This window comes from Euprymna scolopes, chromosome 27, assembly GCF_053919585.1.
Source record: "Euprymna scolopes isolate OS-2025 chromosome 27, ASM5391958v1, whole genome shotgun sequence".
In the NCBI taxonomy this organism is placed as follows: Eukaryota; Metazoa; Mollusca; class Cephalopoda; order Sepiida; family Sepiolidae; genus Euprymna; species Euprymna scolopes.
This window is the reverse complement of record NC_136508.1, coordinates 92,238,790-92,265,479: the sequence shown is the minus strand read 5'-3', so window position 1 is coordinate 92,265,479 and position 26,690 is coordinate 92,238,790. Positions and strand designations below refer to the sequence as shown.

At 36.4% G+C, this 26,690-nt stretch overlaps 1 protein-coding gene across 1 annotated transcript in view; it reads right to left on the bottom strand.

The window, feature by feature from the left end:
* Positions 1-899: 899 nt before the first annotated feature.
* The window catches only part of LOC145248742 (uncharacterized), a 146,379-nt gene continuing 120,588 nt past the window's right edge, over positions 900-26,690 (bottom strand). Inside the window, exons 6-7 of the mRNA XM_080110388.1 lie at positions 17,010-17,146; positions 900-956 (exon numbers count right to left, since the gene is read on the bottom strand). Coding sequence (XP_079966514.1) covers positions 900-956; positions 17,010-17,146 — 194 coding nt within the window. The remainder of the gene's footprint in view (positions 957-17,009; positions 17,147-26,690) is intronic.

Genomic DNA, 26,690 nt, shown 5'->3' with positions numbered 1-26,690 from the left:
TAATTAACCATGCTCTAGTCCATCACCTTACAGATGCTAAACTTCTAACTGACCAATAATATGGATTTAGGCAAGCCCGTTCCACAGCAGACATCCTAACTGTAATCTCTGAACGTATATACCATTCACTGGACAAAGTGGGGGAGGGCAGAGCAGTAGCTCTAGATATATCTAAGGCTTTTGACAGGGTATGGCATGCGGGTCTCCTCAGGAAAATTAGATCATACGGTATCACTGGTAGAATACTTAACATAATTAGATCCTTCTTAGATAAGAGAAAAATCCAGGCTGTCCTCGATGGTCGTACATCTAAACAATATGATATAAATGCGGGAGTATCCCAGGGTTCTATCCTTGGACCTCTATTGTTTCTGATATTCATAAATGACACTCCCTGACAAAATTGCCTCTGAGATGGGTATATATGCTGATGACACTACACTCTATGGTAGGCATGACAGGAAGACGAATGAACACATTTCTAAAGAAATGGCAGAAACACTAGAGGAAGACCTCCAATCTGTAGTGGAATGGGGACAAAAATGGTTGGTCACGTTCAATGCCGCCAAGACTAAACTAGTTCCTTCAATAACTACAAGTAACCCTCTCTACCACCTAAAGCAATGGCCAACGACTCTTTATCTGAGTGTACATCTTTCAAACTCCTTGGTCTAACGTTCACAGGAAACATGAGTTGGAACAATTACATTGAAGGCATTGCCAGGGCCGCTGCAAGAAAGGGTGGGCTCTCTCTGCCGTGCTAGACAACTACTACTATTTCCAATTTGTTTTATTACATTTTGCTTTGTCTTCACAATGACAGATACCCTTACATTCACTGCCAAATTGACCATATGAACATTCTGAAAAGATTGAAAAAGAAAATATGCCTTTAGTTATCAAGAACAAATGACAGTAATTCTTACATCCACTGCCAAAGAAACCATTATTACATTCTGAAAAGATTTAAAAAAAAACATAAACCAATAATTTCAGTTATCATGAATAAATTTGCTTCTTGGCCTTCGGGCCGGGATCAAAGTGTAATATCTGTCCTGCAGGTGCTGCACTTGAGATAATTTGTACCAGTCAATGGAGAGGAAACCCTCTATACTGAGACAATTATTATTTTTGGTCACAACCAGGGTGCCCCCTTTTTTAACCTACTTTTAGGGGAGCTGGTTTCCCCCCACATTAAAAAACGGCCTTGTACCTAATTTGCTTTGGTGGGAAAGCAAATAAATACAATAAATTTGCATCCTTTATCTGTTGTTTGCTCATCTGGTAGAAAATGAGCTAAAAAGATAAAATCATTTGCATTCTTCTCTTTTACTGATACCATTCCACTCTCCAACAATTGCTGAATAAAAGACTTCAACTCACAAATTTAAGTAATGTTTAAAACCTTTTGAAATTAATGTTATTTATGGATTATTCGTATGATTTTGATTCTTCAGCCTACTGGTCCTGTCAGTGGGCATGAGAATACGCCGACTACCCCCCCTGCAGAGGGTAAAAGTCCCTCGATGGGGGTCCTGGATATGACCTTAAACTATATCCGATGGTGAGACCCCAGCTTGCGGGCTCCGGGGAGTGTGGAGCCACCCTTTAATGGCCATTGCTCCCAGGTCCACTCTGACCCGGAGTGATAGTACCTGTTAGGGTACCAACTATGGATTAAATAGAAACTGACTTGCAAAAAACAAATATATTCTATTAAAAAAACTTTCTTCAAAATCTTTGGATTCGGCATTAAATAACCTGAAAAGGGTTGATATGCCTTAAAACAAAAACAACCAACCAACCAATCTTCAGCCTACTGTTCTCATCTTGAGTGTCATTTTTATAATGTTTTGGTCAATGTACCCTCTGACCTTCAGGTGTATCATGTTGACCTCAGGAATGTTTCTGTCTAACTTGTGAATGTCATGCAAATTCTACAGATAACCAGTCCTCATCTTAAAAATTCAGAAACATTATTTATAGAGTTGAGAACAGTTATTACAAATCTTAAAGCTGTTTTTTTTTAACTAATCTTCTTGCGGAATTTTTAACTTTGATTTCAAATGATGTATTTTCAAATAAATTTTTGTTATAATACCTTTACTTTATTTATCATTTTAAAAACGTTTTTTGCTCTATATAATCATTTAAATTATTATTGTTTTAAAACAATTATGTTTTCCTCTCAGAATGCTGAATAAAAGATGAAAAAAAAGCAAATTCACATAATTTTCTTACTTGAATTCAAGCTAGGCTGAAAATCTAACATAACAACACCGTGATGGTTTAAGAATATTTGTGGCCACGACAGAAGCCTTGAAGATGATGAGCATAGTGGTCAGCCATCAGATGTTTACAATGATCAATTAAGAGTCTTAGTCTTTCCAACCATCATTTCCCAATTTTTTTTTATTGATTTATTGAGTATTGCTGCATATGAACAATGAACTAATTTCTCTTTCAACAAACCTTTCTAATATCCAATCTATGTTTCCAAACAAAAATACATTCAGCTACTAATCTGTTTCTCTCTTATACATGCTACTAACGAAGATAACCAATAAAGTTGTTTTTTAAATGTTAAAATGACAATTTCTTTCATTGTCTTATCTTTACAAAGCATTTTAAAAATGAGAGTCTCCTTTTGACATACCATTTAGAACAACAGGTTCTATAAATATTGAAGCAAGATAATAGAAAATGAAAACTTTAATTTTAATTTGTGTTGGCATATCTGATTGGTTGGTTGTTTTTGTTTTACGGCATATCAACCTTTTTCAGGTTATTTAATGCCGAATCTAATTATTTTGAGGAACGATTTTTAATGGAGTATTTTTTTTTTACGTCAGATTCTATTTAACCCATAGTTGGGACCCTAACAGGTACTACCACTCTGGGTCAGTGGACCTGGGAGCAATGGCAATTAAAGGGTGGTTCAACACTCCCCAAGGCCCGCAAGGTGGGGCCTCACCATCGGATATAGTTTTAGGTCATATCCAGGACCGTTGTATAAAGGGTTCTTTTTAACTTTTTTATAAAGGCCAATTTTTTAAGATATGAGAGTATCGTGTGGGGATTGTTTTTATCAAATAATTCTTTAATATTGTTTTCTTTGTAGAATCGATTTCTTACGGTTACAAAATCAGTACATTCAATTAATATGTGTTTGATTGTGAGTGGTGTTTGACAAGGTATACAGATGGGTTGGCTTTCTTTTTTTAGGAGATATGAGTGGGTTAAGTGAGTTAAGTGAGTATGGCCTATTTTTATTCTTGTTAGTTTGACTTCTTCTTTTCTGTTTAGTTTCGTATTTTGTTTTTGTTTTTTGATTTTTAGCATGATTTCGTGAAGTTTGTTGTTAGGGTGTTCATTCCAGTAGGTTTGCCATTTCTCTGTTGTATATGCGTTGATACGTCTTTTTAGATCTATTTATGGAATTTTAAAATTTGCATTGATTGGGAGATTTAAGGCGTTTTTTGCTGCAGAATCTGCTAATTCATTACCTTTAATACCGGAATGGCTCGGTATCCAGCAGAAAATAATTTCTTTTTTACTTTCAGTTAATTTTTGGAGTAATTTTGCGATTAGGGGGTTGTCCATCTTTTTATTTTTAATTGCTTTTAGAGTAGATTGGGAGTCTGAAATTTGTTTTTTATTTTGTTATTGGAGGCGAGTTTGAGAGCTAGGATTAGAGCATGTATTTCAGCACTGAAGATTGAGGTTTCTTTTGGGAGGTTTGATTGTTTTTTGATTGATTTATTGAGTATTGCTGCAGTTGCTGTTGCGTTATTTTGTTTAGACCCATCCGTATAGATCTGTGTGTGGTCTGGATACTTTTCTTTGATTTTATCAAGATCATCATGATAAGTTATTGGATGAATATGTATCTTTTCATATTTACTTAAACTTAGGTCGATGTTAGGGGATACGATTTTCCAGGGAGGGGTTTTGAGTAGGACAGTTTCGTGAATTTTAGTTATGGGTAGACTTGCTTCTTTGGAAATTGATTTTATTCTAAGTCCAAAGGTTTTGATTGCATTTTCTTTTTGGTCGAAAAGGTGTTTACGGTTTGGATTTAAAGTGCTATTGTGTGCTGGGTTTGTGGGGTTGGCTGTAACACTCAATATGGTTTCCGTTCTGCTAGATCTACAGCAGATGTGCTTACAGTTATATCGCATAGGATTAGCAAATCTCTCGACGGTGGCAACCTTTCTAGGGCAATTGCTCTTGACATATCTAAAGCCTTTGATAGGGTATGGCATAAAGGTTTACTTCATAAGATCGCTAGCTATGGTATAGCTGGAAAAGTCTTCTCAATTATTAAATCATTTCTTTCTGATAGGTTCATAAGAGTAGTAGTTGAGGGGCAAAAATCAGAAGCTCACAGTATTAATGCCGGTGTCCCTCAGGGATCCATCCTGGGCCCAACTCTTTTCCTGATCTACATTAATGATCTTCCAAATCACATCCTTACATCATTTGTAGACATTTATGCTGACGACACTACCATTTATGGTAGCACATCTAAGACAGTAAACGACCAAGTTCTCTCCAATTCTCTCTCCTCTGATCTTGAGCACGTAGTACAATGGGGAAAGGAGTGGCTGGTTACTTTTAATGCATCTAAAACCAAGCTTCTCTCTTTACATCATCAACATTCTAATCCACATTTGGCATCAATTGAAATGAATGGCTCTCATCTTCAGGAGGCCTCAAGTTTTGACAAGCTTCTGGGCTTGACCATTACTCCTGATCTTAAATGGAACACGTACATCAAATCTGTTGCCAAGGCCGCTGGAAAAATGGTGGGATCTTTCTATCGATCCGGTAAATATCTCACTGCTGATGCTATTCTCTATCTATATAAGAGCCAGGTACGTCCAAGGATGGAATACTGTTGCCACATCTGGGCAGGAGCTGCTAGAAAGGACTTGTCCTGCCTTGATAGAGTTCAAAATAGACTTCGTAGCCTCGTAGATGTCCTTTTCTCCTCCTTGCAACCTCTATCTCACAGAAGAGATGTTGCGAGTTTGTCTCTGATGTATCGTTATTTTCATGGAAAGTGTTCGACTGAGCTTCAATCTATGGTCCCCCCTCGCCAAACTTTCACAAGAAACACTCGTCTAGCTGTAAACACTATCAATAATTCCCCCCACTCTTTATCTGTGCCTAAAGCTAAACGTAGATTCCATGAACCAAGCTTCTTTCTTAGAACTGCACGCCTGTGGAATTGTCTTCCGTTTTCCTGCTTTCCGGCTGACTACAATATGGTTGTGTTCAAGTCTAAAGTAAATAAGTTCTTGATGAGCCGTTCCATATAAGTTATCAACTTTACCAAATTTTCATTACTAATGATTGCTATATTGTCCAATTTCTACTGTACACTCTTTAACCCTTATCCTTGAGTGGCCTCTGGGCCTTGATAATGTGGTGATGCCTATGTAAAAAAAAAAAAAAAAAGTTTTGTGTAGTATCTTAAACCAAGGTTTTGATTTCTGAGCATTGGAGGAGTTTCATGTGCTTCTGCATACAGGCTTTCTACAGGGGAGGTTGGAAATGCTCCTAGTGCTAGTCTTAGTCCGGAGTGGTATATTGTGTTGAGGGTTTTTAGATATGACTTTCTGGTGGATTGATATATGAAGCTACAATAATCTATTTTTGATCTAATTAATGCTCTATATAGTTTCAGTAGTGTGTTCTTGTCAGCTCCCCAATCTGTATGGGCGATGACTCGTAGGAGTTGTAATGCTTTATTACATTTGGTTTTGATGTGATTGATGTGTGGAATGAAATTTAGTTTTTTGTCAAAAATGATTCCCAGGTGCTTGTGTTCATTTACGAATGGAATTTTTTTGCCTTCAATCTGTAAGGTTGGGTCAGGATGGAGTTTGCGTTGGTTGCAGAAATGGATGCATTTTGTTTTAGTTTTGGAGAATTTGAAACCATTTTTAGTTGCCCATTTATTAATTTTATTTATGTTATGTTGTATTTTTCTTTCAATAGTGTGAGTGTATTTAGATCTGTAGCTGATTGAGCAGTCATCTACATATAAGGAGCTATGTATATCAGGAGAGAGTTCTTTTATAATGTTATTGATTTTTATGTTAAAGATAGTTGTTGATAATATGCTGCCTTGGGGCACTCCTTCTTGATTTTGTGGGTCTGATAAAGTTGAGTCTATGCGAACTTGGAAAGATCTGTCTGTTAGGAAGTTTTTTTATGAATTCAGGTAGTCTGCCCCTTAGTCCGATGTTGTGGAGATCTTTTATGATACCGTGTTTCCAGGTAGTTTCATATGCTTTCTCAAGATCGAAAAAAAAACAGATGTTACGTGTTCCTTATTGATAAAAGCTTCTCTGATATAATTTTCCAGGTTAGTGATGTGGTCTATACATCCTCGATTTTTTTTGGTATCCACACTGGATTTCAGAAATTATTTTGTTGTCATCTAGATACCATATAAGACGGTAGTTAATCATTCTTTCGAACGTTTTGCATAGGCAGCTTGTGAGAGCTATTGGTCTGTAGTTTTCTGGGTTTGATGTATCTTTTCCCAGTTTGGGTATTGGCATTATTGTTGCGTTTTTCCATGAAGTTGGGAAATCTTTTGTTTCCCATATTTTATTATAAATTTGGAGAAAGAGTTTTAATGATTCGGGTGGAATTTCTTTAAGGAAGCTGTAGTGCACTTCATCTGGTCCTACAGCTGAGTTATGGGATTTTTCTATGGCGGTTTCTAGTTCATTGAGGGAGAAGATTTCATTGTAAGGCTCTTGGTTTTTGGAGTTAAAGTTTATTTTGTACTTTTCTTCATGTTTCTTAAGTATTTGGAATTGTCTATTATAGTGTTTTGATGATGAGTTTTCGGCAAAGGTTTTAGCTAGTGTGTTAGCAATATCTTTTTTATCAGTTATTTTCTGTTTATTTGTAAGAAGGTGTTTGATTGAATTCGGATTATATTTTCCAGTTATTTTCCTAATCATTTCCCAGACGGTTTTAGGTTTAGTGGTGATGTTGATTTTGTTGACAAATTGTTGCCAGCAGGATCCTTTGCATTCTTTAATTGTTTTTCGAGTTTTAGCTCTTTGGTGTTTGCATTTTATTAAGTTGCTGGTTGTGGGTTGTTTTTTAAATTTTCTTAAGGTTGCCTTTCTCTGTCTAATGGCCGTTTTACATTCTGGATTGAACCATGTTTTTTTTTTCCAGGAGGAGAATTTTTGGGTATGCATTTTTTGGCTATTGTTATGCGTACTTCCGTGAATTCTTCTGTTGTTTGGATTTATGTTCTGTTAGTTTTAGTGAACAAAGTTCTTTAAATTCGGCCCAGTTGGCTTTGTTTGTGTTCCACCTGGGTATATGGTTTTGGATGGAGTTACTGTAATTGATTATAATAGGGAAGTGATCATTTCCACAGGGTTCTTCGTAAGTGCTCCATGTATAATCCAAGAAGCTTGATGGATCACACATGGTAAGATCAATGGCACTAGTTGGTCTGTTTATTGGATTTAAGTATGTGGGATTTTTTTGATTGAGAAGGCACAAGTTATTTTTGTTAATTAATTGTTCGATTTTGTTTCCTTTTGAGTTCGTGACTTCGCATCCCCATAACGTACTGTGGCAGTTAAAGTCTCCTAGAAGAATGAATCGTGAAGGTAGTTGTTTTATTAAATTTTCTAGTTCATTTTCATTTATTGGTTCATGAGGAGGGAGGTATATTGAGCAGATTGTGATTGTTTTGTGCAATGTGACTTGAGTTGTAATTGCTTGGAGATTTGTTTTGACCGAGAAATTGCTTTGAGGTATGTTATTCCTTACAAGAATTGAGGTGCCTCCATTAGCACAAAGGCCTGTGTTATGGAAATAGTTGTATTTTTCATAGTTTGGTGTTTTGAAATGGTTATTGTTTTGTAGGAATGTTTCTTGTAAGCAAACAATGGCTGGGTTGAAGAGTGAGATAAGTATAAGAAGTTCATTATAGTTAGATCTTATTCCACAACAATTCCATTGGATAATTTGTTGTGTTTTATTTCTATCCATGAGGCTGTTTAGTTTTCCTCTATTTCAATCTCTTTAGAAGTAGAGGGTTTATCTTTTGTCGGAGTTTGTGTCTTTGGTAAAGTGCTTTGCTGGGTTTTTTTCTTTTTTTGTTTAGATCTGGACGTCGATCTGGATCTTGCTTGAGATGTTGCCGTTTTGGCTTCTTGTTCATTTTTCCCTCTTGATTACTTGTGTGTGGTTTCTCTTTTTTTATCTAGGGTGTTTTCGGTTTCCATTTTTTCTAGAATTTGGAATCTATTTTGAGTATCTATTGTTTGGTTTTCTTCTTTTCTGGAACGTTCTTTATTTGCTGTTTTATCATTGCTTATGTTTTTATTAATTTCTGGTGGTTGTTTTCTTGGTTTCTGTGATAATTTTTTTTAATGGTTCTGTTGTGGATGGAATATTATTTTCTTTGTTTGGATTTATTTTTATTTTATTTCCCAGATTTGAGTATTTTTCTTTTAGGCTATTTTGAAATTCTGGTCATTCTTTAATATTTAATGTGTTTATCAGTTTGTTTATCAGCTCCCTATATTGATCATGTATTTCATTATGTTGGCATGGTTTAGTTGTCTTTTTTGTTGTCTCAGCATATGTGTTGTCTTTCATGTACGTCTCAACTATTTTTCTGGCTTCTGGAAAGGTTGTGTTTTTTTTTTTTTGTACTTTACTTCTATAATTTCTCTTTTCTTTTATATGTTTTGCATATTTTAGAGAAGACCGGTTGATCTTCTTTGCAGTTTGCACATTTCACCTCATTTATGCATTTTTCTTCAGTGTGGTCAGGCTCTTTGTTGCCGCATTTTCCACATATTTTTATTCCTTTACAGGCTTCTCTATGATGTCCATATTTTTGGCAATGGAAACATTTTAATGGAGCTGGGATATATTGGTCTACTTTTACATTTAAGTAGCCAATTTTTATTTCTTTAGGTATTGTTGATTTGTTAAACGTTAATATATATGTGTTGGTTGTTATTATTGTATTGTTTCTTTTTATGTTTATGCGGATGTGGTTGATTACTCCTTGTTTTTTCTAATTCGGTTTTTATTTCTTCTTCAGTTGCTAGCGATAGTTCATAAGTTCAAATTACTCCTTTCGAAATGTTTAGTATTTTATGGGGAAAGACTTTGCACTTGTACTCATGGAAGTTCTTCATTTTGAGTAGAGATTGAGCATCTCTAAGATTGGTTATCTCAACTAGTAGATTTCCATCTTTTGTTTTTTTTTATCATTTTTGGTTTACTTTTTTGTGGATAATGTCTTTTCTATTAGAAAAGGTGATAAATTTCCAATTTTTTTATTTTCGATTAATTCAATAACCAAGAATCATGGGAAGTTTCCTTCGTCTATAGCTGGAACGGTTTTTCTAGTTTTTAATTTTTGTTCTTCATCTGAGCTTGAGAAGTCAGAGTCAGAGGAATGGTTTCTTTTAAGGGTTTTGAGGGGGATGCATTTGTTTTTATCAGCCATGGATTTTGGGATTTATTTTTCATCAACCATGCTCCCTACCCACCTCGGAGTCGAAAATTGGGGAATAAATAAAAAAAAAATGAAAAAAAAAAAAAATGGGAGTAACTTTAAGTTTCGTTCTTTGTTGTGATAGTTGGTACTTTGGGTGTAAGTGCTAGGGCTTCGTGTGACTGGCCAATTGGTCGGATCGGGCCTCTCCGACCGCCCGTCTAGCCGAAGTAAGGGCCGAAGTAATGTGTTGCAGTGCCTAGACCTTTATGCACCCAAGTCTAGGTTAGCTCAATCACCAGGATCACGTCCTAAGCCATTACGGGTAGCAACCCACGGCTAACTGGTTGTCCCATTGAGGGATTTTTACCCTCTGCAGGGGGGGCAGTCGGCTTATTCTAGTGCCCTACCAACAGGGCAAAAAATAAGGGGGGGGCGACGGGGTTGGGAAGTAGGGAAGGAAAAGGAAAGGAGAGGGGAAGGGGGGTTGTTTTGGTTTTTGGTTTTGCAGAACATAATTAAGTTTTACAAAAGAGAATAGAAAACAAAAACAGAAAATCGAGGTAGGTGCATTTCGTCTCAGGAAGCCAATAGACAGCCTGATCTGGTAGCACCAGTGGCATATCTGAGACGTCTAAGAAATTGAAGAATCATGAAAAGTATTGCACAACTTGTTTATCTGAGGTTGAATCTATAAAACAGAAAATAACTTAAAACAATATTTTGAAGATAAAGAAAGAAGCTTTAAAAAGTGTGAGTACATACAAGCCAACACGGCTATCTTCAAACACCAACTTGCTTCCACGTGCGGTTCACACACGTACTCTCTTTCCTACAATGGGACTCTAATCCTTTGCCTCCGTCTCTGCACGCATGCACGCACGCTCCTACAGCACCTATACACAGGAACATTTTTCTCATGAAACCGGGCTATCTAATCAACGTCTCCACACCAGAAACTCTTTTCACAACTACTATAAATACAAGAACATATGAACAATGAACTAATTTCTCTTTCAACAAACCTTTCTAATATCCAATCTATGTTTCCAAACAAAAACGCATTCAGCTACTAATCTATTTCTCTCTTATACATGCTACTAACGAAGATAACCAATAAAGTTGTTTTTTAAATGTTAAAATGACAATTTCTTTTGTTTTATCTTTACAAAGCATTTTAAAAATGAGAGTCTCCTTTTGACATACCATTTAGAACCACAGGTTCTATAAATGTTGAAGCAAGATAATACAACATGCAAACTTTAATTAGTGTGTTGGCATATATGAGACTTCTAAGAAATTGAAGAATCATGAAAAGTATTGCACAACTTGTTTATCTGAGGTTAAATCTATAAAACAGAAAATAACTTAAAATAATATTTTGAAGATAAAGAAAGAAGCTTTAAAAACATCAGAACAGCAATTTTTTCAGACAAAATTTAAAAATTAATAAATTTAATTATTAATGTCAATTTATTTACAAAAATAAAAAGTAAAATACAAAATCAAGTTAACATTTTTTTTGTTTCTTTTTAATAATCAGCAGAAACAGAAAAAAAGGTTTGCAAATAGGCCAAAAGTAAAATAAAACCAACAATTTTAAAATTTACAGTTGACAGCTTGATGAGATATATTAATATGTTGAAGAGAAAGAGGTCAACAAGGTTGATTGAACTCAAAATTTGATGTTATAATAAACTTCCAGGATTATCTCCCTTTAATACAACTCTTAAATGTACTCTGCTAACAAAAAGATGACTACCATGCATGCTATAACAGCAATAAAAATACTAGCAGCGTGTCGGAATTTTGATTGTTGTTTTCTCCGGAAAATCCAACCTATCATGGATACGCCAGATTAATCTCCCGACAACCACCTCTCCAAAAGCCAAGAATAGAGGACACTGTATCCCTGTCTAACATACATGAGATGATGGATGTGGCAAAGATGGATGATAACGTAGTGATGGTAGATGACACATCTAACAGATATAGAGGTGGAAAACCAAGACTCGATTAGACACAAACCTATGAGTTTGATCTCACAACGCAGCAGGAGAGTAACATAAGCACCAAGACCATTGTCTCCACAAATGCAAGAATCAACTCAACTACACAGAACTTTCCAAAGCACATTGAACTCAAATTTGAATTCTGGGAAATAAAATGGAAATAAGATCTTAACTATACACAAGTTTCATTTAACTCTAATTCTAAAGATTGAGGGGTCAGAATCAAGACTGTCAGTCATTGTGCATAGAAAAACTGGAGCTTGTATACAACTTCTATGAGATGACAAAAATTGAAACATATTTCTCCTCTGTGTAAAGTGGACTTAAGTCTTCCGAGTCCGAGACTAGCACTGAATTTATAACACCAGATGATGACCGGTGTTCCACTTTTTTCTGACTCATCTCATCAGTCTTCTCCATTTTCTACATGCCTCCTCCCCCACCTTATGACCGGTATTTTTGGGGAGGTGATTGTACGAGAGAATAATCTGCCATTTCCATCCAACTGTATCTGGTATTGTCTATTACACATGGTCTCGATAGCTCTCCCCAGTTTTATCCATCTGACATAAACTGCCGGAATATGCCGAGTTCTGCCAAGCAAATCTTAAAAACATTAAGAAACAGAGAATAACAACATTCATCATTGAAAAAAAAAAATCGAAAAACAATAAAATAAAATATAACAACAACCTCCAATCAATAAGGGTATGTTTAGAGCCCACCCTACATTCTTTTCCGGCATAGTTAGATTAATTGCCATGTGCTGCTCCATTATTTAAAATTAATTGCCATGTGCTGCTTCATTATTTAAAATTAATTGCCATGTGATGCTCCATTATTTAAAATTAATTGCCATGTGCTGCTCCATTATTTAAAATTAATTGCCATATGCTGCTCCATTATTTAAAATTAATTGCCATGTGCTGCTCCATTATTTAAAATTAATTGCCATGTGCTGCTCCATTATTTAAAATTAATTGCCATGTGCTGCTCCATTATTTAAAATTAATTGCCATGTGCTGCTCCATTATTTAAAATTAATTGCCATGTGCTGCTCCATTATTTAAAATTAATTGCCATGTGCTGCTCCATTATTTAAAATTAATTGCCATGTGCTGCTCCATTATTTAAAATTAATTGCCATGTGCTGCTCCATTATTTAAAATTAATTGCCATGTGCTGCTCCATTATTTAAAATTAATTGCCATGTGCTGCTCCATTATTTAAAATTAATGAGAAAGTTTTTTTATCCCCTTTTCTTCAAATTTATCAAAAAGTGTATGCTTGGATTTTTATAGGCTAATCACTTTTGTTGTCGCATTCTGATTGGCTAATCAACTTGACCAGCACTCAACATATTTCGGTGGTTTGCATAAGTTTCCGATCTACCCCTATTGGACATTTACGAAAATCCAGTTTGTAATATGCACTAGTACTGAAAAATTTTGTAGGAAGTTGGAACACATTGAAATATAGGTTATGTACAAGTTCTGTTTTTTCTATCTATACATAACTGCTGACACTCCATACTTAGACCCAGAAAATTCTGAAATAAGACTAAGATCAAACTTGTAAATTGTCTAAATCGCTTGAATTAAAAATCAGACCTGATCATTTGCTACTGTTGTGTGCATTTTCACTTTAGCAAACAAAGCTCTGATTTTGATGAACTTTTTCATGTGTAATGTCTTGCAACCATGTTCAGTACTATGAATAAAGTTGCTAAATACACTGCTGATCAAAAATTTAATCCTGCTCCAGTTTCTGAAGATGGCTTAACAAAGTTCATTTTTTTTTAAATATTGTTTGCCATTTCGATAAACCTCTCTTGTCATCCATCACCAAACGTCTTCAATTGAGTTCAAGTCCTGTGAGCATGCAGGATGTCCCAAGAGATGGACTCCATTTTCTTGTAGAAAGCTCAAGGTCCGTATTGCAGTGTGAATTGCAGCATTATCCTGTTGGAATAACCATCCATCCCACACAAACGATGACTCTCCATCATCAAAGATGCTTTTTGTAGCATAACCAGCTGCTGTCTGACAACCTGAACCACCTGGAGCTTCATCGTCCATCTATAAGAAAAGGCACCTCATACCATTATAGACACTCTACCACTATGACGTGTGGAAAAAATTTCAAGACGCATGTTTTAGTCATGCCAGCATTGCTGGGAGCCATCAGGACCATCTAAATTTAATTTTTCTCATCAGAAAACAGGACTTTCTTCCACTTCTCAACGTCCAAGGTTTGGTATTCACGACCAAATCTCAAACGGTCCACTTTGATTTTCCATAATTCTCAGTGTTCTTTAGAAAGTTGCAAATAACAGTTTTACTGCGATTTACCTTAGCTGCTATCGCATGCTGTGACAGACCTTGCTAATAAAATAATTAGTTTTTGGACACGGAAAAAAAAACAACAAAAGCATTTATTTAAGCAGCAGAAAGTTAGACAGTGTTTGGATTGGATAAAGAAGGAATGAAAAGTTCTTTGGCCACATTGGTCAGGCAGCCATTCTCTGTGGAGTTCCAGATTGGCGGCAGTTGTCTTCTGTGAAAACCGTCAATGCTGCTATGTCGAGTGGACAGGGATGGGAGATAAGGGAGAGAGATGTCTGGATTTGAGTTCCCTCTACTAGCTGACCACTGTTCCCAAAAGAGACTAAAGAAGTTCTTTAGGGGACAGGTGAATCAAAGCACTCTGCCAGCTGATTGGTCAGTGTGTCCTGAATCACTCAGTGGGGGGGGGATGGGGGGGTGCATTAATTCACAAGATAAAATAGGCTTTTTTTGTGACTTCTACACCCTCTTTCACTTAACTGAGAGTTTAACAAAAAGTGAATGCAGTTGAAGTGAAAATGTTCATATCAATGTTAATGACATTGACTTTTGAAAAAATTAAAATCCAAAATAATCTGTTGTAATTTGATAACAAAATATATATTAAGATATCTCTCTCATTCTCTCTCTCTCTCTCTCTCTCTCTCTCTCTCTCTCTGTTACTCTCTTCTTTTTTGTCTCTCTATTTGAAAACATTAAAATAAAAAACAATCTGTTGTAATTTAATAACAAAATATATCTTAATCTCTCTCTCTCTCTCTCTCTCTCTCTCTCTCTCTCTCTCTCTCTCCCTGTTACTTTCTTCTTTTTTGTCTCTATTTGAAAATATTAAAATTAAAAACAATCTGTTGTAATTTAATAACAAAATATATATTAATCTCTCTCTCTCTCTCTCTCTCTCTCTCTCTCTCTCTCTCTCTCTCTCTCTGTTACTCTCTCCTTTTTTGTCTCTCTATTTGAAAACATTAAAATCAAAAACAATCTGTTGTAATTTAATAACAAAATATATCTTAATCTCTCTCTCTCTCTCTCTCTCTCTCTCTCCCTGTTACTTTCTTCTTTTTTGTCTCTATTTGAAAATATTAAAATTAAAAACAATCTGTTGTAATTTAATAACAAAATATATATTAATCTCTCTCTCTCTCTCTCTCTCTCTCTCTCTCTCTCTCTCTCTGTTACTCTCTCCTTTTTTGTCTCTCTATTTGAAAACATTAAAATCAAAAACAATCTGTTGTAATTTAATAACAAAATATATCTTAATCTCTCTCTCTCTCTCTCTCCCTGTTACTTTCTTCTTTTTTGTCTCTATTTGAAAACATTAAAATTAAAAACAATCTGTTGTAATTTAATAACAAAATATATCTTAATCTCTTTCTCTCTCTCTCTCTCTCTCTCTCTCTCTCTCTCTCTCTCTGTTACTCTCTTCTTTTTTGTCTCTCTCTCTATCGCTCTCATGATGAACTTGATGACCCATCAGCAGATGTAGCCAACAACAAATCACCCCCTTAATCTAAAGAGGATGTACCTATTGTTTTATTGTATCTAACACTCAGGAAGCTGGTTGCCATGCCCAGATCATAACAACCATTTCAGAGACATTCTCATGGCACAAACAAACCAAGACACTCCACGCAAACAATATTAACGCACTCAGATGGGATCGGAATTAGGAGTATGCTGCTTTCATTTAAAGAAGCAATGATTTAAAGAAAAATAACTATCCATCATTTTTCTGTTTTTGTTTTCAGATTTTTTTAATATAATTTGCATGAAAAGTTGATTTTGTCTAAAAACAATATCTGAGGGATGCTGATGGTGCATCCAACCTTTAAAAATGTTAAAAATTTAAACGGTGATAAAGTAAACCTTGCGGAAATATAAAAACCAGAGTCCAACAAATGCGAGCACATAAAACAGATATCAAATCAATGATGATAGAAATCATTGTATGTGTGCATCTGAGGCATCTATTTCTTTTCATGTTGAAAGTGTTTCTCTTTGACAAGAGCACTAAAACATGTCTAATCTTGTTTTCCAATTTTATTTCTTTTTTTCAAAAGTGACAAGAAATGGCCAATGTTATTTTAATATATTCTCCATCTTTTTCAGATTAATTGAATATTGATGAGCTTCATTCAAACTGATTGGCAGTTTTACTATAAATTCTAACTTGAAACAAAGATGTCAACTTCACAACCTAAAAAAAAATAAAGTGAATCATCACAACAAAACAAGATAACATTTAAAAAAGTCATTTGCAGTAAAAACAACAAACATCGTAAAGGTAGTTGCTTTGTTGAATTTGAAATATGGACATGTTCTGAAAAGGACAATTTATCTCATTCTTATTCGTTGAATCTCTACGGTTCCAGATGAACATTGTCTGAAGATAGCGGTTTCAATCCCACCCAAAGCGTGCCAGAGGTAATTGGTCAAAAATGTGGTGAGACGACAACAACTACGGATGGCAGTGATGGCTGAGAATGCAGTTAGGAGATTCGAAGCTCCTATCCGTCGCGGTTACCACCTGACGAAGGCCAGAGGAAGTTGGCCGAAACGTTGTGCATCAATAAAAAGATAAGATGAGACTAATAGTCCGAAATAAAATAAAAATTAACAAAACAAGATAACATTTAAAAAAGTCATTTGCAGTAAAAACAACAAACATCGTAAAGGTAGTTGCTTTGTTGAATTTGAAATATGGACATGTTCTGAAAAGGACAATTTATCTCATTTACATATACGTTTTAAAAACGTTCTTATTCACCTGTGTGCGATTTCTGGTTGCAACAGCATCACTTATTTAAAATTAATTTCACTGGAAATTCTTTTTGATATTTAGAACTGAACCTTTTAAGAATTCACTGCCTTAATAATAATAACTAGAATTTTACGCATTATATTCTTTTATATTTCTTTTCATAGCTTCAACGAGTAGAAAATATAATCTATTGTTATTTCTCTCCTTTGATTTAATTAGATTCATTTAATTCAGATACAAACTGAAAATGCAGAAAGAACAAAAATGACTTTCTGTTGACAGACATAAACATGCGAGTAGGCAAACGATTCATACATCTTTTCATAATAGAAAAAATATCAGACAAAATCAAAAGTGTTAAAGTAGAGTTCAGTAAACTTGCTTACCAGTTTGGCAGTAATACCCCTTGTATCCAGCTGTACAATTCCCATCATAGCATCTCCCATGTTTTTACTGCAGTCGTAATAGTTTGCACAATGACAAGTGTTCAAACATCCACTACCAAATTTACCAACTGAACAAACTGAAAAAAAGAATGGAGATAAGACATAAATCAATGAATTATTATGATTAACTGAGTTTAGATCAAAACCAAATTAGATTTCTTTGCTTTAACATGGACATCTTCGTAAACATTTTATGCGAAAGGCAAAAGAAATAAAAGTGCAATCCTATTTCAACTTTAACAAAAAATAAAAATAAAATCTAAGTAAAAAAGACAGAATCACTGGGTTTTGTTGTTTTGTTGTTATTCCATTTTATGAAGCCAAACTAAATCGCATCTTATCGGTTAAAAGAAAATTTTTTTAATTATTTACTTATTTTTTTTATTAGTTCCATTTTTACATTGGTTCAACTTTTGACAAGTTCAGGTACTTTAAAAACATCTGCAACCTCCCAATTTTGTCCATACAATCCATTCTTTACTGCATAACTAGCAGGGAGACCTGACGTTGCCCGGGATTGAATGTCATTGAAATCAGTGAAATCGCCTGCTCTAGTTGAGAATCCATCATAGTGCACCAAGAGGAAGCTTCACATGTCTCTCCACAGTGACTTAATCCCTAATACATTGTAGTCTACATTGCACTGTAGAGAACCTAATGTCGATTTTATAAAATTATTTTTATATAATGGCTTGAATTAAAATTTAAAATACAAAAGTCAAGTATCATGGTGCAATTGTGCTCTTAAAAGGAACATTCATTTCGAACATGTCCTATGTCTTATCAAAGAACCTACTGTTGATTTTATATTCTGGACCCTTCTGCTTGTGCGGTGATAAAACTTCTCAAATACACTTGTGATGTTAGACCATATAAGAATGTTAACTTTGTGTCAAAATTGGACCGTTCCTTCTTTAATCAGATTTTTAGATTATTGATTTTCAATATTTATTGGGGCATTCCGATACAAAAACTCTCTAAGAACACTCCCAGACACAGAGTATATTAATGCGAAATTTAAAAATAATCAACCCGGCTGTTTCCAAGTCCACAGGAAATGAATACACACACAAACACCCCCACACACAAGTTTTCTTTTACATATAAGTAAAGATAATAGAATCAATCAATATTATATGAATATCTAACATTAGTTACATTTTTGAAATGCTGAGAGAACTTGTTTCAGCAATTGATTACTACCTCATGAAATCCCAATGTTTATTGAGGTGAGCGATCAAATTGTTTTTTTTTCTACCATGTTGTATCATAGTCCATTTTACTAAGCTATTAATAATGTTTAGGAAGTATTCAATCTATAAATAATAATGAAAAGTATTTAAAATCTTTGAAAAAACCAAATGAATAGTAAAATGTAACCGGTGTTGTCCAGCAACAAAAAGTAGTATTATGATGAGATCCCTGGCGACACCAGATGATCTTACTTTTCAAATAGAGGATGAGGTATGGTCGGCATGCTGACACTTGATCAAGGAAAAACAGATGTTTATGAAAAATGTCCAGAAGAAATAAAACATTTCAATGGGAAATAAATAGTTATCGCTTATCACATCAGTGCCGGGGTGGGGTTTTTAAGAGAAAGACAAATAAGAATTGACATCTATCAACAACGAAAAGGTTGTTTTTAAAATCTCTGAGCGATATGGAAGACAGCTGGGGTGACTAATAACTCCTAATTACATGATAAGTTAGTTGGACAGATAAATAAATAAATTGAACCTAGGGAGAGATATGGTCATTAATGAGGGAGAAGGTTCGGGACAAAAGAAAGAAGAAAAAGGGAGTACAAATTAATATGATAAAAGAAGAGAGGGAGAGGAAGGGAAGAAAAAGAAAGAATAACTCCAAAAAGGGGGAAGGAGGAATTTCTGATTTGATAAAAACGATTGACTTTTTGGAGTTAGGGTCCTTGGTCCTTTTTTACTGACTGGCATTCGAGGCGTCCACATCGCTCTCACCCCGCCTGGGGGGGGGTAAACCCTCATAAGAGCTTAGTTGAAAAGCTCTTGTTCTTAGCTGGGAAATTGATTAGTGGAACTTAAGTATGCAACCTGCATCATGAAGCTTGAATCAAAGAACTCGACTAAACAAGTGTAAAACGATTTATGAATAATTATTTTGTTTCGTTATATAAAAATGTCCCAGAGTTTTTCCTTGTTTTCGATTTGCTGCCTGAATGAAGATGCAGTTTATTTGACACCAGATGATGAAGGAGACAGACTGGATCCAGCACAAAGCCAGAGTGACGACTGAAATCGACAATGTTGCCACACGGACTTAGGGTCATGCACATTTGCGTGCCCTGAGCAGCAGAGAGATATTTTCCAGTGACCAGTGAGAATCTGGTCACCCTTGAGGGGTCCACCACTAGGCAAGTAAGAATGTAGCCCTGCTGGGTTGCATCTATGGTCCTGTGAGCTGGGAGCGACGAACACGGCCAGAAGTACATCACAAGTATGCTCCCGTGAACCAGGATAGCGACGGATGCGGCCCGGCCCTCGGAAGAGAGGGGGTTAGAGTTATAGTATATAGAATGTAATAATGAGAAATAAATAAAATAGCAATGATTATATAAGAACCATTTACGCAAATATTGCCTAATTGTCTCTGAACAGCGCATAGTGTTTAAATGACATAAAAAGAAACTGTTAATGGACAATTGTTTGATTGAAGATGGCTTTGTGTTTACTGATTGTCAACCTAATAATCGGTTATTTAGGCAATAGAAAGTCTTATCCTTCCTTGAAAGAGTTCAAAATAGACTACATAGTCTAGTGAGTGATGCACTTTTCTCTTCCTTGCAACGTTTTTCCCACAGAAGAGCCATGGCGAGCCTGTCTTTGCTTTATCGTTATTTTTATGGCAAGTGCTCATCTGAGCTCCAATTTATGGTCCCACCTTACCAAACTTTCACAAAAAACACTCGTCTAGCTGAAACTACTACCAATAACTTCCCTCACTCATTATCTGTGCCTAAAACAGATTCCATGAACAAAAGCTTCTTTCTTAGAACTGCACGTCTGTGGAAATCTCTTCCATTTGCCTACTTTCTAGCTGACTACAATTTGGTCGTCTTCAAGTTAAACAAATTCTTGATGAGCCATCCCCTTAAGTAATCCAATTTACAAATTTTCACTACTAACGATTACTACGATATTGTCCCATTGACTACTGTACACTAATTAACCCTCATCCTCGAGTGGCCTCCTAGCTTTGATAAGTGGTAACTCCAATGTAAAATTTAAAAATAAAATTTGAGAATGTCATTCTGAAAAAAAAAAAAAGAGTAAATGAAAGTAGTGTACAGTCTTTAGATGAAAAATTCAGAGTAGTTGCGATAAAATGTTTTTCTTTGCTTTTGATTAGCTACGGATTATTGCAATTTGTCAACTCTGTCCTTCATTAGAAAATGTAACACCTCTTTGGTTTTAAATTTAAAAAAAAGTAAAGATGTTTATATAAGTCAACATAAGTGACCCCCCTTTACTAGAAATCTTCAGATATCACTCCAGAAATATAAACAAGGCTTAATGCTGTACAATTTAAGGTAAAATCCATTGAAAGCATACGGTGGTTATATGAGAAAATAAAGCTGTGCACGCATTATAAATGTTTCTTTTCTGTGTCTTATGTTATACATTAGTACATTAGGGGTCATTTTGAGTTAAAAATTTGTTTACTGAACCCATCTGAACTAGAGAAAATTGTTGCGGGGGCCGGTCATCCGGAGACAATCGACCCAACAACTAACAAAATAGACACAGGCAAAAGGTAAACAGCATAAAGGCAAAGAAGAATGACAGACACAGGTTGTTTGGTTAAAGACGAGGGTTCGCCTTTTGTTTTGTATAAAGGAAGCAAAAATCGTTTAATCTGGGTGTTGGTCGCCTGGAAGGTCGCACGTCACTGGAGGCAAGGTCTGGAGGTCCGGACTGGTACTCTGGACGTAGTGTGGTTCAGAGGGTGATCGCTGGGTATGGAACGGTCAGCTGGGCGTCAGAGCGATCCGGAATGAATGGTGGACACTGAGAGCTCGGAGGTCAGTGTTAAGGAACGGACGACACTGAAAATGGAGGGATCAGTGTTTTGAAATGGACGACACTGAGAACGGAGGGATCAGTGTCTAGGAACGGACGACACTGAGAGCGGAGGGATCAGTGTTTAAGAACGGACGACCGGTAGGGAGCCAGATTGCAAACCAGAGGAACAACGTGCGAGCGAGGTAGCGGACCAGAGGTGCAAGCGAAGTAGCGGACCAGAGGTGCAAGGTGCAACCGAGGTAGCAGACCAGAGGTGCAAGGTGCAAGCGAAGTTGCAGGCGGGAGATGCAGGTGCAGTGCAGGAAGCTGAGGCTGCAGGCAGGAGGTGCAGGAAGCTGCAGGCAGGAGATGCAGGCAGCTAGAGGCTGCAGGAGGCACTAAGAGCTGGAAAAGGCTGCTGCTGGAACTGTGATGAGGAGGGCTAACAAAGTAAACAAAGTGGTAGGTCTTTCGTAGGAACCTAGCCCTGAAAAGGGCTCTTTGAATTACTGCTGTTGTTGCATCGGCGCTGGTTTTGGTTCTGAAGTGGTTCCTGACCGCTGCTACTACTGCATAAGATCCTTCGGCAAGTGAGTGGATCTCCAAATTCGGGGACTCGTAGCCCCCTAGCTGGCTTAACTTTTTTGGCCGAGACGCGCTTTCTTTGTGGAGACAGGGTGTTACAAGTGACGTCACTCTCGGAAAATGAATAAATGAAGGTCATTAATTCCAGACGAAATTTTTACAAATCAAACTTAGTTTAGAAGTTTGAGAATTGTATTTTAATTCATTCCGTCTGAAACAAAAAGACAATCATTTAGCTTTTAATCATAAAAGATTAATTTTTATGTGTATTTCCTTTAACAGCGAGGATGCTGGGGAAAGGAGACATAAGTAGGTCAGCTGGCCTTGCCTTTTAGGTGTGGCTATTCGTCCACTCTCCTTTCTTTTCTTCTGTCGCTCATGCTAGAAATGACGCATACTTGTTTTATTGTATATAAAACGGTGGAGTGGGGGGAAGAGGAAGGTAGTTTTTCTTGTCCCCACGACAAGGCCCTCTCCCTGGATAATTGATCATACTCAATTACAAATAGGGCTCTTTGAATTACTGCTGTCTTTCCCCGTTTTTTGGAGGAGGAGAGGAGTTTTTTTTGCAGAGATTATAGTTATAGGTAAAAACATTAGAAACACTTCAAACATTGGGGAAGGCACTTAAACTATAAAAAATAACGGTAACATAAATGTATGAGCACCAAAATTGTCGGGATTATTTCACCAACAAGAAGAGGGGGGGGGGGGTAAGAAAAGGCAGTAAGGGCTTGCAACGAAATGGTGACGTTGCTTACAAGCAGTCTTTTCTTGTAAAGGTAACAATTAACAGGTAACGTTTGCCGAAGAACAGTAACGAGGTAATCAGCCTAAGAGACGCCAACCGACTAGCAAACTAGGTAACTAGCTTCTTAACTAATCACTAACCCGTAGTGAGACAACTCCTTTTATACATACTAACTCTTAGTGGCGAGAATTCCAACGTGATTTCCAACGAGATTAGAATGTCTATTTAACTTAGTAGGAAATAGACATCCAGTTTTTCAGTAACGGCAAAGCAGCAGTTCAGTGTGTTTTCTTCCCTCCGACCCACCCCCGGTAAGTCAAATCAGTTTCAATTCTTACACACATTCCCCACAACAAAAAAAAAGAAAGAATTCCTGATTAAGGGGAATAAAACAGTCAGTTTAGACCCTTGATAGGCTGGGTTTGCCCCTTGTTAAGTCTCGAGGATTGCAGTTATTACAGCACCACTGTTCATCTTCTGGTGGTGCTTCTATTAGGCCCACACAGTCGAAATGAAACCAATCATCGCATGTATCACATGCTATCATTGGTATAGTATCTTCTGGTCTGTTGCAGGCTGGACAGATCCAAATTATCGTGCTTTCTCTCCTTTGCAGGTCAAGGCTCACATCTTGAGAGCTTGATGGTTCCATGTCTGTTGGGTCGGGTTCTTCTGGCTGTTGAGAGAATTCTAGAGGAAATAGATGTTTGATGGAGTGCATGTCTATAGTTCCATTCCCTTTCTTCACCTTCACCATGCATAACAAATTATCACTTCCTCGGATTAGGTCGAGGACTTTACCTAGGGACCAAAATGGCCTAGTCTTCAGAGGACTTTTAATGAGTACTATATCTCCTGGTTTTATCTTATCTTCAAAGGAAGAGTCGGCTAGATTCAAGGTTCTTTCTGTGAGACTCAATAAGTAGTCTTCATTCCAAAGTTTCCTAAACTTTTCAGACTATCTTCTCGAGAACGCAGGGTTTGAATCAAGTCCCTTCGTGCAAGTGGGTCCATGGTTTCCAGGTCCTGGTCTTCAACCCTCATTAATATTCCACGACCAACATTGGCGTTCATGAGAGAGTTTGGAGTTAAAATGTCCAGCTCCGAGTCAGAGCTTATGTATGTCAGGGGGCGGCTATTTACTGCTCTTTAAACGTCCAACAAAATGGTTAGTAGACCAAAATAGTCTACTTTTCCTCTTCCTATAGCTTTATATAGGCACGATTTTATGGTCTTGATAGACCTTTCCCAGCTGCTATAGTACCAAGGAGAAAACAGTGGAATAGTACAATGTTTAAGGTTGTATGAGTTGAACCGTTCTTTAAATTCATCTGCTATCATCCCTTTGTTTATAATTCTGGCAGTAGCAGTAAATGTACGGGCATTATCCGAGTAAAGGTGAGTGGGGATTCCATTCACGTTCGTAAATCTGACAAAGGCCTGTATGAACGATTTTACAAACATATCTGGTACTAGTTCTAAATGTACTGCCCTAATGATGATGCATGTAAAAAGGACAATGTACATTTTATAGTCGCCATCTTTCCCTTTAACATGAATATGGCTGGTAAAATCCACAACATTATGTAAAAAGGGTTTGGAAAAATTCACACGCGGAGTCAGTAGGTTGGTTGGATTAGGTGTTGAGAAGGAAACAGCATTAAACCTTTTACATTTGGCACAAGTATTAACCACATTCTTAATAGCCTGTATGGCTTGTCGTATTCAGTAACCTACTAATCTCACCTCATTTAATGTTGTGGTCAAGCCTAAATGTTGACTTCTTTGATAATAATAATCAATTCTATCAGACGATGCTTTTTTCCCAATAAAACCGGATTTGGAACTTCATATAGGTTATATACAGATTTTTCTATTCTTCCCCTAGATCTTACAATGCCTTTGGGGTCCAGAAAGAGGTTCAAATCTTTTACCAACTTGGGCACGTTATTTCCTTCAGGATTTAATAAAAAGTCTAGCTCTGCTGAAAAAGATTGCTTCTGCATTGTTTTAAACAGGTAGGTATTTGTCTGTAACTTGGGATCCATCACTCGCTTTTTTAATCTATTAAATAACTCAAAGATCAATGAAGTTACACTAATCAAATTACTAAGGCTGGAAAATCTCTCCAGCTCGACTACAGAAATAGCGACTTCATTCTCTGTTACATAATTCACCGAGGGACAAATCCACCCCATCTGAGCCTTAGAAGGGCAACCCAATTGATCATGGTGCCAGAAGGATTCTTCCTGCCTTATCCATTCAGGCCCCTCATACCAAAGAGGAAGGTTTTCTTTAAATCTGTTAATAGTTAGGCCTCTGGTGAGGAAATCAGCCGGATTGTTAGCAGTGGGAACATACCTAAAATTCACTTTTATATCAAGATCAGTTTTAATGTTCTCACTCATTTGAGTTATGTCCTGTAATCTATGTCTTAGAAATATATTTTTTGTTTGGACAAAATCAGCAAGAACCCAAGACAGAACTACTTGGGCATCTGTAATCACATAAATATTTTTTACAGTAATGTCCTTTAGGGACTGTTTAATAAAAGGGAAACATTTCACAGCCAAAAACATAGATAAAAGTTCCAACGTTGGGAGGGATCTTCCTTGTAGAGGAGCCATTTTTGCTTTTGCAAATACCAAGGGTGATTTTCCATCCTTTACCGCATACACTGTAAACCCATATGCGGATTTAGCCGCATCACAAAAGAAAAATAATTTTGTGTCCTTTCCTTCACCTAAAACTCTCCTCGGAAAGGATACAGAGTCAATTGTTGACAGGTCACTTGCCAGTGTTTTCCAAACAGAACACATGCTTTGAGAAACAGGATCATCCCAATTCAGCTTTGGTTTCCAAAGTTCTCTCATTAATAAACGACCTCGCACTGTTACAGGTAAATAAAGGGAGAAAGGATCAAATACCTTTGAGGTCTCGGACAATATTTTTCTCTTGGTTGATGCTTCCACGTCGCATGATGGTGGTGGAACCCTTATGGAATCTTGCACAGGGTCGTATAGATAACCCAAGACTTTTTCACAACCAAAATCGAATGCTGATAAGGTTCCATCAGCCTCCATTTTCTTCTTGAGCGCTACACAGTTAGAATTACATGATTGCAAATCCAAATTTCCTTCGTGTAGACGCTCTCTCACAGAGGTATACAAGGCAGATAGGGTTTCAGAGTTATTCCCAGTTTTAACTAGGTTATCAACATAAAAATTAGACTTCAATGCTTCTGAACACTCATCCAAAGGAAATTTGTAAGCATGGAACTTTAACACATAATTCAAAATAAAAGGGCTTGCATTGAAACCAAATATTATGGTTTTGTAATGGTAGCAATGCAAGTTTTCACTTTTCTTTAAAAAGAAACAAAATCGATTCCGATCTTTTTCAGATTCCAACCGAATCATCAGAAAAGCATTTCTGATGTCGGCCAAGAAGATATATTTGTTCGTTCTGAAACGGATTATCAGTTGTAGCATATCAGTCATCAAATTTATGCCTGGATATGCTGCTTCGTTTAATGACACAGAACCCTTTTGCTTATAAGAACAATTAAAAACTGGTCTTATCTTTGTAGTTGTCTGGTCAGTTAATTTTAACACAGGTCTATGGGGAATCCATGTATAGTCTTTAAAATTTTTAGGGGTTAGAATTATTTCTTCAATAATACCTTCGTCTTGCTGTTGAAAAACTTGAAGGTATTGGTCATACAACTTTTTCTTCTCACGATTCTTTGTTAGTTTATCCAGAATCCGTAAAGATGCACTATAATTAGAAGGAACAGATTTTAATTTGTCCTCATACCACTGAAGATGCACATGATATAAACCATCTTTAAATATGATGGAATCTTTAAACTGTTTCACCTTCTCTTCATCCAAGGTGGAGAACTTTTCGTCAGTAGGTAATCCAATTGATTCGAGATTAAACATGTTCTCCAACCCTTGCTCAACGTTACTGTCTTTAAACCAATTATTTAGAGGGTCTGGGTAACATTCCTCCGGGTGAATTACACAGTTGATTCTGGAAGTCTTGAGTGGTGGCGTTCCAGCCAAAACTTCTGCATAATTTACTTTTGTTTCTTTTCGTTTCTTGATCTGGCATTCAAAGAGAAAAGAGTTAACATTTCCGAAAGGGATCAATCCTTTTTGTGTTTCAAAAGAAGCTCCATACATACAAGGAATCACCTTTAGGGATTCTAGGTACTGGATTGCGTCAATCCCTAGCAACCCA